Source organism: Pseudophryne corroboree, chromosome 6, assembly GCF_028390025.1.
Source record: "Pseudophryne corroboree isolate aPseCor3 chromosome 6, aPseCor3.hap2, whole genome shotgun sequence".
NCBI classification, from domain to species: Eukaryota; Metazoa; Chordata; class Amphibia; order Anura; family Myobatrachidae; genus Pseudophryne; species Pseudophryne corroboree.
Window position 1 is genome coordinate 16,027,270 of NC_086449.1, and position 18,295 is coordinate 16,045,564.

At 38.1% G+C, this 18,295-nt stretch overlaps 1 protein-coding gene across 1 annotated transcript; it reads left to right on the plus strand.

The window, feature by feature from the left end:
- Nucleotides 1-1,180: 1,180 nt before the first annotated feature.
- On the plus strand, nt 1,181-12,176 carry LOC134934029 (olfactory receptor 11A1-like). The gene is made up of 3 exons (XM_063929549.1): nt 1,181-1,320; nt 3,549-3,870; nt 11,244-12,176. The coding sequence occupies exons 1-3, from the start codon at nt 1,181-1,183 to the stop codon at nt 12,174-12,176; spliced, it is 1,395 nt and encodes a 464-aa protein (XP_063785619.1).
- Nucleotides 12,177-18,295: the final 6,119 nt, after the last annotated feature.

Here is an 18,295-nt window from a genome sequence, read left to right on the forward strand (position 1 = left end):
CACACTCTACTTTATTACTATCCAAGACTAAGTACTTATGGGGACAAATCTTTCTGCTTTTACATGTCATTTTTCAAACACAGCCTGTAACATGGCAGTTAGGGGACTATTGTCTGACTTGCGTTGGGCTGGTGTGTCTGAAAGTGGTTCTTTGTCTGCTGTATCAGTCCAGGGGTGCTCTGTCTGCTGTATTAGTCCTGGGGTGCTCTGTCTGCTGTATTAGTCCAGGGGTGCTCTGTCTGTGGTAACTGAATGGGGAACTCTGGTCAAACATCCAGGGGACTCTGCCCTATTTGAAGTTAAATTAACCCAGTACAACAAAGAGGGACAGGTGTGTTCTATTATCAGTATGTCCAGGGGTGGTCTGTCTGCTGTATCTGAAAGGGGTGCTCTATCCATACATCCAATTGGCTCTGCCCCAATGTTAATTAAAATAACCCAGTATAACATATAGGGGCAGGTGTATCCTGTCAGTATCAGTCCAGGGCTGCTCTGTCTACAGTATCTGAAAGGGGTGATCTCTCCATCCATCCAGGGGCTCAGCCCCAGTGTAAAATTAAAATAATAAAAGCAAAAAGCCTATATATATATATATATATATATATATATATATATATATATATATACACAAAACAGATACTCTCTCTTTTGCGCTATTAAACAGAAAGTGAGAAAGGATTGGGTTAATGCTGCCAAATTCCACTAAGTCCCTTGTTAGGAGGGACTAAAAAGATACAAATATGTGCCAGTAGAGGAATGGGCGCACTTGGGTTGTTTTTCCACCCAATATTCAATGGGGAAAAACAGCAGTCTCCCTAAGATATTTACTATATATATATATTTATTATATATATATATATATTTATTTTTTTATTTTTTTGTTTGTGCTTGCACTATACAATTTTATTTTATTTTCATAAGTACTGTATCACTACCAGTCAGACCACAGTATATTATTATTTCGTACTCATGCACATATTGTGCAAAATTGTGGATGAAGGTGGTACCACAGAAATATATTTTCAGACTCATACACGTATTGTGCAACACTGTTGGTGAACTTAAACCACAGTGTTCAATTACTATTTCTATCTAATACACATATTGTGCAACAATGTAGGTGGTTCATTTTTGGTACAAATTGTGGTTTGTGGTGTACCCCACTCATTTCTTGATAGAAATGGAGGATAAACAATTGAGAGGAGATCATGAACAAGGTACTAGTGCTGAAGCTGCTGCTACTAGTCCTGACAATGATAGTCCATCAACGGCATTTGCTAAGGCCAATGCCCAATGGTATAAAAGGAATTTAAAATCAAAGTTGGTACATGTAAACTCAAAGAAGCAATATCATTTTACAGCGCTAGATAAAAAAAATCACAAGTAAAATTAACTGCAGAGAAACATAAAATTGGCAATATGCCATGCACAACACAAAGTGGCAAGGAAAGGCTAAGTCCTTGGCCTTTGTTTATTACTGGTGGTTCTGCATCTCATAAAGATGATGTAAGTCCTTCTCTCTGTAAAAGAGTTAAAAAATTAACTTGTTAAGGCACAGGAGCCAACTATTTGCTCAGAAATGTCACCAATCCTAGAGGAGAGTCCAAGTGTGTCCGTGGGTGTCATCTGTTAGCCTGACATTTCCAATACTGTACTGGAAGAGGAGGCTCCTTCCACCATTTGCACGCCCTCTGCATGTGTTGGGAGGAGCAGCACAAGTCAACATGCTGACATTGAAATTGAGGTTGTCACTGTAGAAGTACACCAGGATGAGGAGAACATTTATGTAACTGGTTCTAATAAGAATTTCAATGATAAGAATGTTGATGATGAGGATGTTGTTTGTTTAAATAAGGAGGCAGTTGTTGCCCATGGTATGAAAAATGCCATTGTCATGGTACAAAAAAATTCAGCTCTTATATGTGGAATTATTTCCACAAAAATCCAGACAACAACTGTCAAGCCATAGTAAGTAGAGGTAGGGACCTTAACCACATAGGAACCTCCTCCTGGTACATCACTTGCAGCACATTCAATAAAACTTTTTAAAAATTCAGAAACTTTTTCTAAGAACATAACCAGTCCAGCAAAACCTAGCTCCTTTGTCTATGTTAGATCCAAGCTCCTGCAATCTCACCACAAACAATCTCATCGTCAATTTCCTCATTAATGATCAGAAGTAGTCCTGCATCCAATTTTCTAAGCATGACTCACTCCTATCCTATCCGGGATTCCTCCAAATGATTCTAGAGTGTGTTGCCTACTTCTGCTGCTGCTGGGAGTCGATCTTCATCCCAGAAAGGGACAAGGAAGACTACTTGTAGCAGTTTAAATAAACAATTGACTGTCAAACAATCATTTGCAAGTGGGAGCAAGTAGGACAGCAGTCACCCAGTTGCACAGTGGATTACTGATGCTATAACAACTATGCTGGTATTAGACGTGCATCCAATATCTGCCATTAGTGCAGTGGGTTCAACTGTGATTTAGGTACTGTGTCCACAGTACCAAATACCATCTAGATTCCACTTCACTAGACAAGCAATTCCCAGCCTGTACAATGACATTAAAAAAGCATTATTAGTGTCCTCAGATATACCATTGTACACACTGTCCACTTAACAACGCATATGTGTACAAGGGAAACAGGGCAAACTTAAGACTACATTACTGTGATAGCCCACTGGGTAGGTGTATTGCCTTCAGTAACACCAGTGCAGCATCTTACAAATGCCAGCTCTTTCAGAGGCAGGATATGCTATGTATCACAGGTTTCACAAAGAGGCATACCACTGACAACCTCTTAGAAAAACTTGGAAAAATAATTGCAAAATGGCTTACCCCACTTGGACTCTTCTCGGGATTTGTTTTATCTGATAATGCCACCAATATTGTGAGAGCATTACAACTGGGCAAATTCAAACATGTCCAATGTTTTGCTCACACAATTAACTTGTTTGTGCAAATTTTTTTTCAAATGACAGGGGTGTGCAGGAGATCCTGTCCATGGCCCAGAAATCTTTTCGCCATTCTGCAGGTGCATGTAGAAAATTGCAGCACTTTCAAGAACTGTTGAATTTGCCCTGCCATTTGCTGAAGCAAGAGGTAGTAACAAGGTGGAATTCAACCCTCTATATGCTACAGCAGATGGGGGAGCAGGTCATCCAAAGCTACACATTGACCTATGACATGGGGAAAGGAGCAAGAGTGCACCTTAGTCAAGTGAAGTGGAGAATAATTTCCACATTGTGCAAGGTTCTCAAATCCTTTAAAGTTGTCACACGTGAAGTTACAGTAGTTCAGATATTGCCAGCTTGAGTCAGGTCATTCCTCTTATTAGACTCAGAAAAGAAACTAAACAAATTGAAGAAGGAGCTGAAAGGAAGAGATTCCACTAATAATGTCGGATCAGGCCCTTCATTGGCTTTATCAGTAATCAAGGTTTGTCAATCTCTTGAAATCAGTTCACTATATATTGGTGACCATACTTGATCCTAGGTTAAGTCCTACATTGTATCTTTCTTTCTAATTGACCCAAATGTTAACAGATGCAAAGAGCTGTTGGTGACCAAATTGTCAGCTCAAGCGGCACGTGACATGGCAACATCTCCTCCTTCAGTTTCTCTGGTAACTGCTGCTACCAGGAAAAAACTAAATTTTCCTAAAAGACCCACTGGCAGTGTTGCAGATCAGCCAGGAACAACCTTTAATATCTGGTCCAGACTGAAGGAACTGCCTACACTTACTGACATGTCTACCGTGACTGCATATGATACGGTCACCATTCAAAGAATGGTTGATGATTATTTCAGTGATAGCATCCAAATAGGCATGTCAGACAATCCGTGTCACTACTGGAAGGAAGAAAAGGTAATTTGGAGGCCCTTGCACAAACTGGCTTTGCTTTACTTAAATTGCCCACCCACCAGTGTGTACTCAGAGTTTTATGCGCAGCCGGGAACCTTGACATTGATCAGTGTAGGAGGTTACTTCCCCAAAATGAGGAAAAGATGATGTTCATCAAAATGAATGACCAAATCCGCCAGGAAGACCTTTACAACAATTGCATTCACAAAATAAAGAGGAACCTGTAATGGTGGATTCTAGCAGGGACATATTAATATTGTGTGTAGAAGAGGATGTACACACTGATGGGATGAGGAATCAGATGCTGATGACAACATCTTGCTTATGTAGAGCCAGTTTCGGAACTGCCTATTGCCACTTTGCCAGCTTGTTTTGTGGGGGCCCAAACAAACCAATCATTTCAGCCAAAAGGGAAACACCCTGTCGCTGAAATGATTGGTTTGTTAAACTGTGCATTTATTGTTTAATATATACAACACAAGAATGGGTGGGAGATGTCAATGGACAATTCCCTCTTGCACCTCTATTCTTTGCATTATGCGCTTTTTGGAGCATTGCTGACTGTTTTTATTTTGCATAGTTTATTAAACTGCCACCCTGCAGTGCCGCTCCTATATGTGCCACGTTGGAAGTTTAAGCACCACATGTTTGTGCTGCCCACTGCTGTCAGTTATTTTAGTCATCCAGCTAGATTAGTGCAATCTTTAGGCCTAAAGTGGATGAAAACAATATTGTGAGCTGTGAGGTCGAAAAAATAGACTGGAAATGAGTGGAAATTAATGTTATTGAGGCTAGTAATACTGTAGGAACAAAAACAGGCCAAAATTCTGTGATTTTAGCTGTTTAATGTTTTGCCCAAGAAAAAAAAACAGATACAAAACCAAAACCTGCAAGGGCAGTTTTGGCAAAACCAATACAGATCCAAGACACCAAGGAGATAGAAATCCAAAACCAAAACACAAAACCCGAGAAAAGGGCCAGCACACATCCCACTGGGTGGGATGACAACATGAAGATGGGGGAAAATGGAGACACATACCGTATCACTCCCATTTAAAATAAGGGTTGATTGTGATAAGGGGACAACATGGCACCGCCGTCATCTCTTTTGCTGCTCAGTTATACGTAATGCTCTGGTAAGTGATCGTGTAGTATTGGAGAGTCCGAGACACTTTATCAATGACAGGGTCCCGCCCAGATCATTTCCTGCGCATTCTTGTAAACACACTCTATATCCTGTTGCTTTGTATCCAATTAGTATGTAAGAAGTATGTTTATGCTTTAATTTGGAAGTTCACAGCTGGGCTTTGTTAGTAGCACTAAAAGTATCTGATCACTAGTTTCCCCTAAACCTTCATCCCTCCAGTCTCAGTGCATGTCCTCGTGTCCCATTGCTTCTCTTCATTTGGAGAATGTTTGCCTCCTGGACTTTGTTAAAATCATTCATATATTTGAAAATTTCTATCATGTCCCCCCTTTCCCTTCTCTGCTCCAAACTATACATATTGAGATTTTTTTTAGTCTTTCTGTGTATGTTTTGTGATGTAGGCCATGCACCATTTTAGTTGCCATTCTTTGTACAGTTTCTAATGTAAGAATATACTTTTAAAGATATGGCCTGCAGAACTGGACACAGAATTCTACTGTAGCTGAAGCCGTACCAATGACCTATACAGTGGCATCATTCTTTCTTTCTGCTGCTGATTCCTTACCTAATGTAGCCAGTCACCTGACTAGCCTTCCTCATTGCCTTGTTACATTGCTTACCTACCTTTATGTCACCTGAAATAGTGACTCCTAGACCCCTTTCCTCCTCAGTAGTTCCAGTATAGTGCCATTAATACTGAATTTATCCTTTATGTCACCTGAAATAGTGACTCCTAGATCCCTTTCCTCCTCAGTAGTTCCCAGTATAGTGCCATTAATACTATATTTATCCTTTATGTCACCTGAAATAGTGACTCCTAGATCCCTTTCCTCCTCAGTAGTTTCCAGTATAGTGCCATGAATACTGTATTTATACTTTATGTCACCTGAAATAGTTACTCCTAGATCCCTTTCCTCCTCGGTAGTTCCAAGTATAGTGCCATTAATACTATATTTATCCTTTATGTCACCTGAAATAGTGACTCCTAGATCCCTTTCTTCCTCTGTAGTTTCCAGTATAGTGCATTATTATTACTATATGTATCCTTTATGTCACCTGAGATAGTGACTCCTAGATCCCTTTCCTCCTCAGTAGTTTCCAGTATAGTGCCATTAATACTATATTTATCCTTTATGTCACCTGAAATAGTGACTCCTAGATCCCTTTCCTCATCAGTAGTTCCCAGTATAGTGCCATTAATACTATATTTATCCTTTAGGTCACCTGAAATAGTGACTCCTAGATCCCTTTCTTCCTCAGTAGTTTCCAGTATAGTGCATTATTATTACTATATGTATCCTTTATGTCACCTGAGATAGTGACTCCTAGATCCCTTTCCTCCTCAGTAGTTTCCAGTATAGTGCCATTAATACTATATTTATCCTTTATGTCACCTGAAATAGTGACTCCTAGATCCCTTTCCTCCTCAGTAGTTTCCAGTATAGTGCCATTAATACTATATTTATACTTTATGTCCCCTGAAATAGTGACTCCTAGATCCCTTTCCTCCTCAGTAGTCCCAGTATAGTGCCATTAATACTATATTTATCCTTTATATCACATGAGATAGTGACTCCTAGATCCCTTTCCTCCTCAGTAGTTTCCAGTATAGTGCCATTAATACTATAATTATCCTTTATGTCACCTGAAATAGTGACTCCTAGATCCCTTTCCTCCTCAGTAGTTTCCAGTATAGTGCCATTAATACTATATTTATCCTTTATGTCACCTGAGATAGTGACTCCTAGATCCCTTTCCTCCTCAGTAGTTTCCAGTATAGCGCCATTAATACTATATTTATCCTTTATGTCACCTGAAATAGTGACTCCTAGATCCCTTTCCTCCTCAGTAGTTTCCAGTATAGTGCCATTAATACTATATTTATCCTTTATGTCACCTGAGATAGTGACCCCTAGATCCCTTTCCTCCTCAGTAGTTTCCAGTATAGTGCCATTAATACTATATTTATCCTTTATGTCACCTGAGATAGTGACTCCTAGATCCCTTTCCTCCTCAGTAGTTTCCAGTATAGTGCCATTAATACTATATTTATCCTTTATGTCACCTGAAATAGTGACTCCTAGATCCCTTTCCTCCTCAGTAGTTTCCAGTATAGTGCCATCAATACTATATTTAGCCTTTGGATTTTTGAGACCCAAGTGCATAAGTTAGCATTTTTTGGGCATTAAACTGTAATTGCCATACTCCTGACCATTCCTCTAGTCTACCTAGATCCTCAATCATTTGTTTTACCCCTCCTGGTTTGTCTACCCTGTTGCATACCTTTGTGACATCTGCAAAAAGGCATACTTTCCCTTTAATGCCATTTGCAATGTCACCAATAAAGATATTAAAAAAGCACTGGTCTAAGTACAGATCCCTGGGGTACTCCACTGGTAACATTTCACTCCTGTGAATGCACTCCATTTATTACAACTCTCTGTTTTTAATCCTTCAACCATTCAACAATCTTAGGGGGGAATTCAAATGTTTGAAAAGTTGGTTGGGTGTCTGTTTTTTTCTGCCTATTAGATAGGAAAAAAACAGACACTCAACTGACTTTTCAACAACTGAATATCCCCCATTATGTCTAATCCCAAACTTTCGAGTTTATTTAGCCGTCTGTGATGTGGAACAGTGTCTAAAGCCTTACTAAAATCTAGATAAGCTATAGCCACGGTTCCACCTTTACCATTACTTTAGTCACACAGTCAACAAAGTCAATAAGGTTTGTTTGACATGATCTCCCCACAGTGAATCCATGCTAATTGGGATCCTGTAAATTGTTGGATTTGAGCTAATCTATAACTCTTTCTTTTAAGATTGTTTCCATTAATTTCCCTACTACTGATGTAAGACTCACTGGTCCTACAGAATCATATTCAAATTTCTCACCATCCAACCTCAGTGCTCTCCTCCGTACTCACTTCCTCCCATCCTCTTCTTTCAGCTAATTTCTTTTTTTCTCCCCTCTAATTACCACATTTCACTCCACAATCCAAGATTTCTTACATGCTGGCCTCTACCATTGGAACAATCTCCCATGTTACATCAGACTATTTCCCTGCCTGTATTGCATCAATCGAGACCTGAATACCTACCTGTTCATAAAAGATAATCCTTCAGTCACATAACTGTATCACCACCTAGTCAACATCACCCTCTTGCACCTCCAATTCATCCACTCCTGCTTACTGCCCTTATCTCTGCTTACATTAGCTCCACTCCTTATTTCTTCTGTTTTTCTCCCTTTTACCATTTAGACTGTAAGCTTCATGAGCAGGGCTCTCCTCTCTCCTGTCCGCATAACCTTCCTCTCTTTCACAGCAATTACACTCTATACCTCTTCTGTGGGCTCTTTGAGCCCAGACTCAACTACTTTGTTTTTCTTCTTTGTTTCCAATGATCTTGACCTGTAATCTTTCAATGCTAACAGGTACAAGTTTGAGCTTATGCTGTCTCTTTCCAATATATCTTTTACATTAGTGGCTCTGGATTACTATTTGTTAATTGTCTACTGTATTGTATTGTATTGTATTGTACTGTAATGTTTTACCCTTTATTGTCTTATTGTTTTGCCCTCTGTATGGTGCTGTCTATCACTTACAATGTCCTATAAAAATTACTACCACTACTTTCACTACTACTATTACTACTACTACTGCTACTACTGCTACTACTACTACGACTACTACTACTACTACTACTACTACTAAAAATAATAATAATAATAATAATAATAATAATCATAATAAATAATAATAATAATAATAATAATATATTTGACCTTTACCACTTGCTTTCTTTGAAATTGATGGTCTGCCCAACTTGTGCATGATTTGGCCACAATGCCACAATGCTATTAACATATATTGTAACTTGCAATAACTTTTGTAAGTTTACAAATAAATAAACATACACACACATATAAATCAATTCACATTCTGCCTTCTTATGGGCAGAATACAATGTGAAAAAGTTAATTTCAAACTGGTATGACTTAATAACGAAAGTATCACTTTTTTAAAAAAAACTTTGATTAGTTACTTTAATTATTGTACTAATCACACAAGCACAAATAGAACATCACTGTATTCTCCATGGGATCACCAGATCTGTGACACTGTCTGTGATCATCTATAAAATGTTCTGTATTCAGATCATGATCTCTCTGCTGCATATATTGGAGCCTATGACAAAGCTCTGTGATAGGAGAAAATTCAAATATCAACATATATGGATCTCTGGCTGAGGTGATCACCATCTTATTCACAACAATGGTAAAAAAGCTAAAAGCATGATTAAATCCTAGCTGTATCTGTAGCTCAAAATATAGATTGAGCAAGTGTTATTTCTGAAAGTGCTAAATTAGAAACATTGGGAGGTTATCCAGCACCAGACATCGTACTATATTACATTACCTGTCCATTTGCTGTCTCATATAATCCAGAGGCACTCAATACGTACAGTGCCTAATTATTTTGTCGGGTGACTGAGATACAGTAACACTAGATGAAGAGCAATGAAACAGCAAAGAAGAAACAGCTATTGAAGTGTGATGCAAAATAAGTTTTTTGTTTTTCTCTTTGCAAAATATATATTTACTTTCTATAGGTTTTAATTGAAAGTGTAAACAGCAAAAGATATTTCGACATTATGTAATTTATTGAATGTGATCGCAGTCTTCTTCATGGCTTGTAGTTTGCAACCAAATAGCAGCATAAATTGCCATATTATGTAAAACAAAATAAAGTAGTCTTGTATAGAAACTATATTAATCTATGATAGACTGAATTATTTTAAATAATGCTAATGTGCATTCTGTCTATGTATATTTCTATCTACATATATGTCTGTTATTTTAAGTGAAGACCTATAAAGTTGAAGGGGTAAAATTGTAAAAGTGTGATCCTGCAGGATACAAGATGCTTTACCACTATGCAATCATTTTATGTAATTGCAGATGCAAGCACAGACTAGAGGGGTTGCAGTTTCCAATTAAATAGCAGTAACTACAGGTTCCTTTTATACAGTTTGTACAAACCAACACAGCTACAACTTATAGATAATAATAATAATAATAATAATAATAATAATAGTTGAAACAAAGTTCACGTAACTATTACTTCAAGGACAATTGGCAACATTTTTTTACAGGTTTTTGTGTAAATGCATATATGCAAAATAAAATAATACGAAGGTAAACTTGTTTATTTACAAAATCCTAAAGATAGGTAAAACAAAATAAAGTAGACTTGTACAGTAATGTGAAGTCCTGTATGTTCAACACCAACCATATGAATCTAGAAAAATAGAATTATTTGTAACAATTCAGTTGTGTCTATTTGTGTTCTATCTATAGTATCTATCTGTCTGTCTGTCTGTCTGTCTGTCTGTCTGTCTGTCTACAGTATCTATCTATCTATCTATCTATCTATCTATCTATCTATCTATCTATCTATCTATCTATCTATCTATCTATCTATCTATTTGTCTGTCTGTCTGTCTGTCTGTCTGTCTACAGTATCTATCTGTCTATCTATCTATCTATTTGTCTGTCTGTCTGTCTGTCTGTCTACAGTATCTATCTATCTATCTATCTATCTATCTATCTATCTATCTATCTATCTATCTATCTATCTATCTATCTATCTATCTGTCTGTGTTTCTTTCTGTCTACACTATCTATCTATCTATCTATCTATCTATCTATCTATTTATCTATCTATCTATCTGTCTCTTTCTGTCTACATTATCTATCTATCTATCTATCTATCTATCTATCTATCTGTCTGTCTGTCTGTCTGTCTGTCTGTCTGTCTGTCTACATTATCTATCTATCTATCTATCTATCTATCTATCTATCTATCTATCTATCTATCTATCTATCTATCTGTCTGTCTGTCTGTCTGTCTGTCTGTCTGTCTGTCTGTCTGTCTGTCTATCTATCTATCTATCTATCTATCTATCTATTTTTCTGTTTGTCTACAGTATCTGTCTGTCTGTCTGTCTGTCTGTCTATCTGTTTTAATAATTAGCTTTCATATTGTCATGGTGAAACAATGTTTGTTTTGCTGTGATGACAATGGTGCACATTACACGTCTTGTAAAATCCCATTTGCTCCATGTGCACTTCTGCCTAAATAAGTATTATTATAAGAACAACAACAGTAATTGCTCTTTTAGTGTGCTGATAAATGTGGTGTTCCACGTTGTGTTCATCTCCCAGGTAACATACAAGAACAATATCACCTCAGTCATACTTGTGGGGTTTCCAAATTTTTATAACTTTAATATCCCCATGTTCTTGCTTCTGCTCATCATTTACTCTGTGAACATCTATGGAAATCTCCTAATTATGGCTTTATGTCTGCTGACCAAACACCTGCAGACCCCCATGTACTTCTTCATTACACAGCTGTCACTGTGTGACATCATACTGACTACAGATATTCTCCCTATTCTGCTGCATATTGTGCTGTATGACGGCTGCACTATGTCACTTATTGGATGCATCGCTCAGTTTTATGTCTTCGCTACATCAGAGTCCTCTGAGTGTCTCCTTCTATCAGTGATGTCCTATGATCGGTACCTGGCTATCTGTGACCCTTTGCGCTATCATTCTATAATAAATTACAGATTTTGTGTGAAATCTGTGATTCTAATTTGGATGATAAGTTTTATATTGACGATAACTGATTTGCAGTCTATGTGTAGTTTGCATTTCTGTGGTCCAAATGTTATTGACCATTTCTACTGTGATTTTGAACCCATATTGCAGCTTTCCTGCTCTGATACCTTCATAATTCATATTGAGACTTTGACATTGATTGTTTTAGCTCTTACAGGACCCTTCATAATAATTGTGATGTCATATGTGTATATTGTGTTTACTGTTCTTAGAATACCATCATTTACTGGAAGACAGAAAGCCTTCTCCACCTGCAGCTCTCACCTGATGGTTGTGTCCATATTTTTTGGGACACTAAGCATTGTTTATGTGTTTCCGGCAAAGCATTTCAGGATAATCAGCAAGGTCATGGCTCTGTTTTACACTCTGATAACTCCTTTGCTGAATCCAATAATATATACTTTCAGAAACAAAGATTTTAAGAAAGTCTTTGATAAAATAAAATACTTAAATTTTTGCAAGAAATTGTAATAAATATACAAAGTACAAATAAAACAAATACTGTATGTCATTACATATTCTCAGCTTTCAAGATTCCAAACTAAATTACAGTATGTAAAAGTGCCCTTAAATAATACGCATATATTTTTCTAATTTAAATCATTATTCTGAGTGTTTATAGTACTGCACTGATGCCTTATTTGTAAATAAAACAGGACTTTTGCCTGGGAACGGCAGTTGTAAGTGAACACAGGGCTGGCGCTGTAGCTAATATGTTGACGATGTCTATGGAACATTCATTGTAATCTTCAGCCTATAAAACTGTATAGAAGTGCCTTGAGTCCTATTGGAGAAAGAGCGCTATATAAATAAAATTATTATTATTATTATAATTATTATCAAAGGTGTTATTTGTCAATTGTTATTTTTTTAAGTATGTTATGCGGCAGCTTGACTACATATTGTAATCATTCTGCACTTCTAGTATACTTTATTTTGAATGTGCTTATTTTGAAAGTTTGCCATAGGCTTACTACTACTATCAAGCTATCTTTACATTCAAAATCACATCATCATATCCATCATTGTTTTGGTAATGGCTCCCATAAATATATATTATATATGTCTGTCATCATTTTCATCATCCTAATCATCGTAATCAATAATGTCTTGTTCCCTATACTGTCATATAGATTTAAAATGTGAACAATTCCTTTTGATAAGTAGTTTATTGATTTCAATGTATCACTCCAGTTTAATTGCTGCATATTGCTTAATATTAAGTACATTTTAACCGCATTGCCCTTCTATGTCCTCCCCTTCTGCCCCCAGACACCATTGCATTCTTATTTTCTATTGGTCAAAGCCGTGCCATAGCTCATTATCAGTCATCTGTCTCAACAGCTCCATTGTTTTTTAGTTTACCTCAGTAACTAATACAAAACGGGTTCCCTTGAGTACAGATTTGACTTTAGGGAAATCACACAATGCTAGGTCTGGTGAGTATGAAGGGTGTTCTAGCACTGCAAATTGTTTATTGGCCAAAAACTACTTCACAGAGAGAGCTATGTGGGCTGTTGCATTGTCCTTATGGGGGATGAAACCATTTTTCCAAAATTCTGGCCTCTTTCTTTAGATTATTTTTAGCTAATTTGCTAGAACATTTTTATAGTAATGTTGATTCACTGTTGCCCCTATTGATACCCAGCCTGACAAAATAACACATTGATATCAAAGAAAACAAATAACATATCTTGGAAAATGAATTAGCTTTGACGTACTTTCTTAATTATTGCTAAGAATATTGTTTTCCAGCACATGGACTGGTGTTTTGTCTCAGGATCATAATGGAGGATCCATGTTTCATCACAGGTAATATTTTTTCTAAAAAATGCAAATCTGCTTAAATTTGTTCCAAAATGTTTGTACAAATTTGCTTTTGATATTCTTTCTGCTTGACAGTGAAAAACCTTGGAACCATTTTAGCTGAAGCTTTTGTCAAGTTAAGAACTTTGATACAAAACTTGCCGAACAGTTTCTTTTACCACATTTTTCACTTCTGCTATCATTCGGATGCTGTGTCAATGGTCAATTTAAACAGTTTGTGCAACTTATTTCCACATTTTAATTTGTTTTTGATGTGCAAGGCCTACCAGAGTGTTCATCAACTTCTTCAACATCCGTCCATCACTAAAACTTTTGACCCATTCAAATACAAGTGTATGTGACATACAATCTACCCCTTAAGCCTCAGTTAAAATTTAAAGTTAACACACTGCTCTACTTTTGAACTAAGCATGTTTATGATGCATGGGGAAAACCATAATCTCTTTAAATACTGTGTAACAGCAAACTATCTTCTAGAGGGGTGAAACTTGCAAAACCATTTTGTGATAGTCCAAGGTCAATGGTCCCCCACTCTCTTTTAACTCACGCAGTATGATTTATTTCTTATGCGTACAATTATTACTAATTATTAGATTAGTATGTGGTATTATGTTTGACATTTTTATATACTTTATTCTGATTGCTGGTGTATTTATATTATTCAGTAAGGCAAGCCATTTCATGTTGATTCACCTATGCAGTGTATTATATTATTGGTCCTTATTTGCTAGATCTCTTTGTTGTTATATATTTTAGATACATAAATTGCTCAAATTAGAGCACCTTGTATAGTGTTATGTGCTGTTAAGTTTGGTACTGTTTATTACAAACCTATTCTTTGTATCACTTGGTAGCTAGGAAGCTCAGGGTTATTAAGGGGTGTCACTGGATTGTGGATTTGTAACTTCATCGTGACCCAATAGCAGCATACAGCCCATGCATTCACTGCACTCAGTGGTGGGATCCTTTATATGGTAAGCATATTTCTGCTTTATGAATGTATCCCTGATGAAGGTTAAATATGACTGAAATGTTGGATAGTTAAAAGTCAATAGTCAATCCTTATATCATAAACTATTGACATTCCTGGCACCTAAATTGATGTACCTGCTAAGCGGAGTGACCATCTACTCAGCTCTTTATATAATACATGTCAATGTTCAGCACTCCAGTCTTACGTGGCTGGTACAGCTATACTGGGTGCCCTCCAATAGCAAGTAGTGTATAGTATCAGAATATGGCAGCACTGGTCTACAAGCATGAAACATACACAAAGCTGCTTCTCTGTTATGGTTTATGAAACCATTGTCAGGAATGCATATATAAAATAATTATTACATTATAAATAATAGGAATACACCCAGGTGCTCATTAAGTGAAGGCACCAATTCACCCAATCTCAGATAACTTTATCAACAGTCAATTTATCTGCTGATGTGACACCATATGCCTGATCAACTGAAAAGTGTAACACATCAACATAGAGACTAGATAAAATGATGATGGAACGGGATGTAATGGAGTCTGAGTGTGCTCAACATGCAGGATGCCGGCTAAACATTTCTTAAGTGGGCAATCAGGGCTGTAGAGGGCCACATCAGGCCCCGGTGAAGGAGGTGGCATAAAATAGTGGTGTGGTGACACCCTCTACTTTTAAAATATTAATAGTATTAATCCACTGGGTGGAGAGGTTAATCCGTAGGGGGTAGTTTACTGTCATGGAGCTCAAGGGTTCTATGTTCTATGTCTTGGAGACAGATAAAGTAGACATAGATAAAGCACCAGCCAATCAGCTCCTAACTTCCATGTTACAGGCTGTGTTTGAAAAATAACAGGAGCAGGTTGGCTGGTACTTTATCTCCATCCACTTTTTCTCCATCCAAGGCTTAGAAAATCAACCCCTTAAATTCAATCAGGTCAAGACTGTAGACTAATCTTGAACTGTTACCTGGGAAGACATGAGAGTGATTTCTAGTAGTATTCTTCTTTAAAAAATAAAAATAAATAACAAGAAAACAATCAATGTCTTACTCTAAAATCTATTTTTGCTGGATATATAAAATGCCATAACGTTAAAATGATAGTATATGCTGCGCTATATAAGAAACTGTTAATAATACTAATAATAATAGTTAAACCAATTTTACAGAATTGCTAAAATAACTTTAAACATGCTGTAAAAGCTGTAAAAAGCATCCATGTTAAAATTTTTACTAGTGACACAGTTAAAATATTGTAAGTAGCATTTAACATGGGTGGCATACTGGTGGTGACAATGTGGCTCAAAAGCATTATTGACATAATGATTGCCAGTATCACTTCTGCATACCCAGGATGCAGTAGGTGACCAAGCAAAGAGTTGTGTGACATACTGTAGGTGTTAGATTCCAGAAATTCTAACCACTGCCACCCAGTGGAATACGAGTATATTTTTTCCATAAGCTGGAGTTAAGAAGTCATTCATGTACAAGTCTATCTTCACAACCCATTCACAAATGGTGGGATGAAGAGGACTTCCAACAAACTGGGGTCTCTTACCTGTGCATAGAGGTTTAGGTGGTTTGTGTGAATCAGGTCAACCATCCTTGAACTAAGAAGGAGTCCGGGGCAATTTGAGATGTGCTGCAACTGGCACATATTGTAACCTATCTGGTCCTTGGTTTTGGCTTCCACCTCCTATGCTTAAGGGCAGGGATGCCATAAGAAATTATAGGGCCCGGGACTGGGAAAATAGGCAGGCCCCCCCACCAAAAAAATAAATAATAATAATTAAATAAAAAATATAAATATATATTTTTAAAAGAAATGAAAATTTCTATGTCCCCATAGTTTTGTCCCCAGCACTATATTATGCCCCACACAGTATTGCCCCAGTACCTGCTCACTGGGGAACTGCTTGTTGTCAAGGGTTCTGCTTGTATCGCCCTGCAGCCGCTGCTGCTGCTGTAGCTTCTGGAGCTGCAGCAGACTGTTCAGCAGCCTGCTTCAAGTAAAATTATTCAAAATGTCCCTTCCAAAATGGCCACCGCCTCGCAGGAGATAGTTATTAAAGATACTAGTGCCTCCTCTAGTGTCTTTAATAACTGTCTCCTCTGAGGTGGCGGCCATCTAAAGAGGGACATTTTCATAGCCTTCAGAAGCCAGGCAATCAACGAGTGGCAGTGGCGGCTACAGGAGGATGGATGGCGGACAGAGGACGGATGGCGGCGGGCTGTTAGAGAGGCCGGGCCTGGGACAGCTGTGTCCACAGCACCCTCCTGATGGTGTGCCTGCTTAAGAGTTAGAGTGAGGAGTACATTTGCAAACAGATCCATGGCATTCCCCAAACCTGTCTTGACTATAGCCACACAGAATGAAAATGGGGCTGTGGACTGACTTATAGAGGATATATTGATGAGTTTAAATACAGTAGGTCACAGGTATGGTAACAGGCTTCATACTGTTGGTCAGATTTCATCCATTTGCTGTCCATGTTTAGTGAGTTTAGAACGAAATCACTTTTACATATGGAGATTAGCATCTACCATGAGAAATATCTGCAGCTGGATGTAATGGAGTCCGAGATTGCCGGAGGAACAGGTTGCCGGCCTTTGTCAGAATTTTTTCAAAGGGGCAGTCACTTACAAGGCATGGTTTTGACTTGTAAGTGATTTCCCCTTAAAAAAAAAGGTCAGAGATTGGACGGCACCCTGCACCTCAGGCGATCATAGACTCCATTACATCCCACCGATTGACGGCAAGTTGCATTATGCAAGATTGAATGAGGAGAAATACTGTTTTGTTTCCCTGTCGTCTCATTCTGTTTTGTCTGGTGACCTAAAGAGTGCTATAAATTATCTATATTCATGCCAGAATATGCAACTGATTACATTACATCTGCAGTATGGAAACCAGACAACCAATCTTGGCTGACCATAGTGAGAACATAGTGTAAATAAGTTTGACTGTCTGTGGATATCGAAATACAGTGTGAGTGACGCTAAGATGGCGCTGCTTGAGTGTTCAGAGAAAAGATCAATAAAAATCCTTATGTAAAAAATACCTAATTGTTCATACACAATTCAGATGGCTCCAATAGCTAGAACAACAGAAAGAACAAGACATACAGTAGTGCAATTTCATTTAAAAAATAGAAAATGAATAATTTTATTGGTCTAACTCACAGAGGGAGGATATAGGGGGTCATGCCGAGTTGATCGTAGCTGTTCTAAATTTAGCACAGCTACGATCATTCACACTGACATGCGGGGGGACGCCCAGTACAGGGCTGGTCCACCCCGCATGTCAGTGCTGCCCCCCCCCTCGCCAAAGTGCAATGGCATCACACAGCGGCAATGTCTTTGCACTTCAAGAGTAGCTCCTGAGCAGTGCAGCTTTAGCGTGCTGGTTGAGAGCCACTCGTCGTTCCCGTGGACCGCCCCCCCAATGGTTTGGCCACACCTGCGTTGGCCGGACTGCGCCCCATAAATGGCAGCTTAATGCCACCGTCCAGCCCCCTCCCACCCAAAGACCGCCTCTGTCTCAGATGCAATCACTAGGCAACGACGGCTGCCATGCGCTGGCACACTGTGGCACCGGCGCATGAGCAGTTCCAACCCGATCGCTGCGAGAAACTGCAGTGAGCGATCAGGTCAGAATGACACCCATAATCAGCATGTAGCAATCAAATCAAATGATCTCAGAATACTCCCCAGACTGGTTCACCATTACAAATATCTTCTTTTACTGGAGACTTAGAAATAGGATATGTGGTGCAATAAAGT

Excerpts from the sequence above, each read along its gene's own strand:
- LOC134934029 (XM_063929549.1), top strand. The coding sequence starts at position 1,181 with ATGGAGGATAAACAATTGAGAGGAGATCATGAACAAGGTACTAGTGCT. Across the intron at positions 1,321-3,548 it reads AAAAGGAATTTAAAATCAAA|ATGCAAAGAGCTGTTGGTGA; the intron begins GTTGGTACATGT and ends AAATGTTAACAG. Across the intron at positions 3,871-11,243 it reads ACTACTGGAAGGAAGAAAAG|GTAACATACAAGAACAATAT; the intron begins GTAATTTGGAGG and ends TTCATCTCCCAG.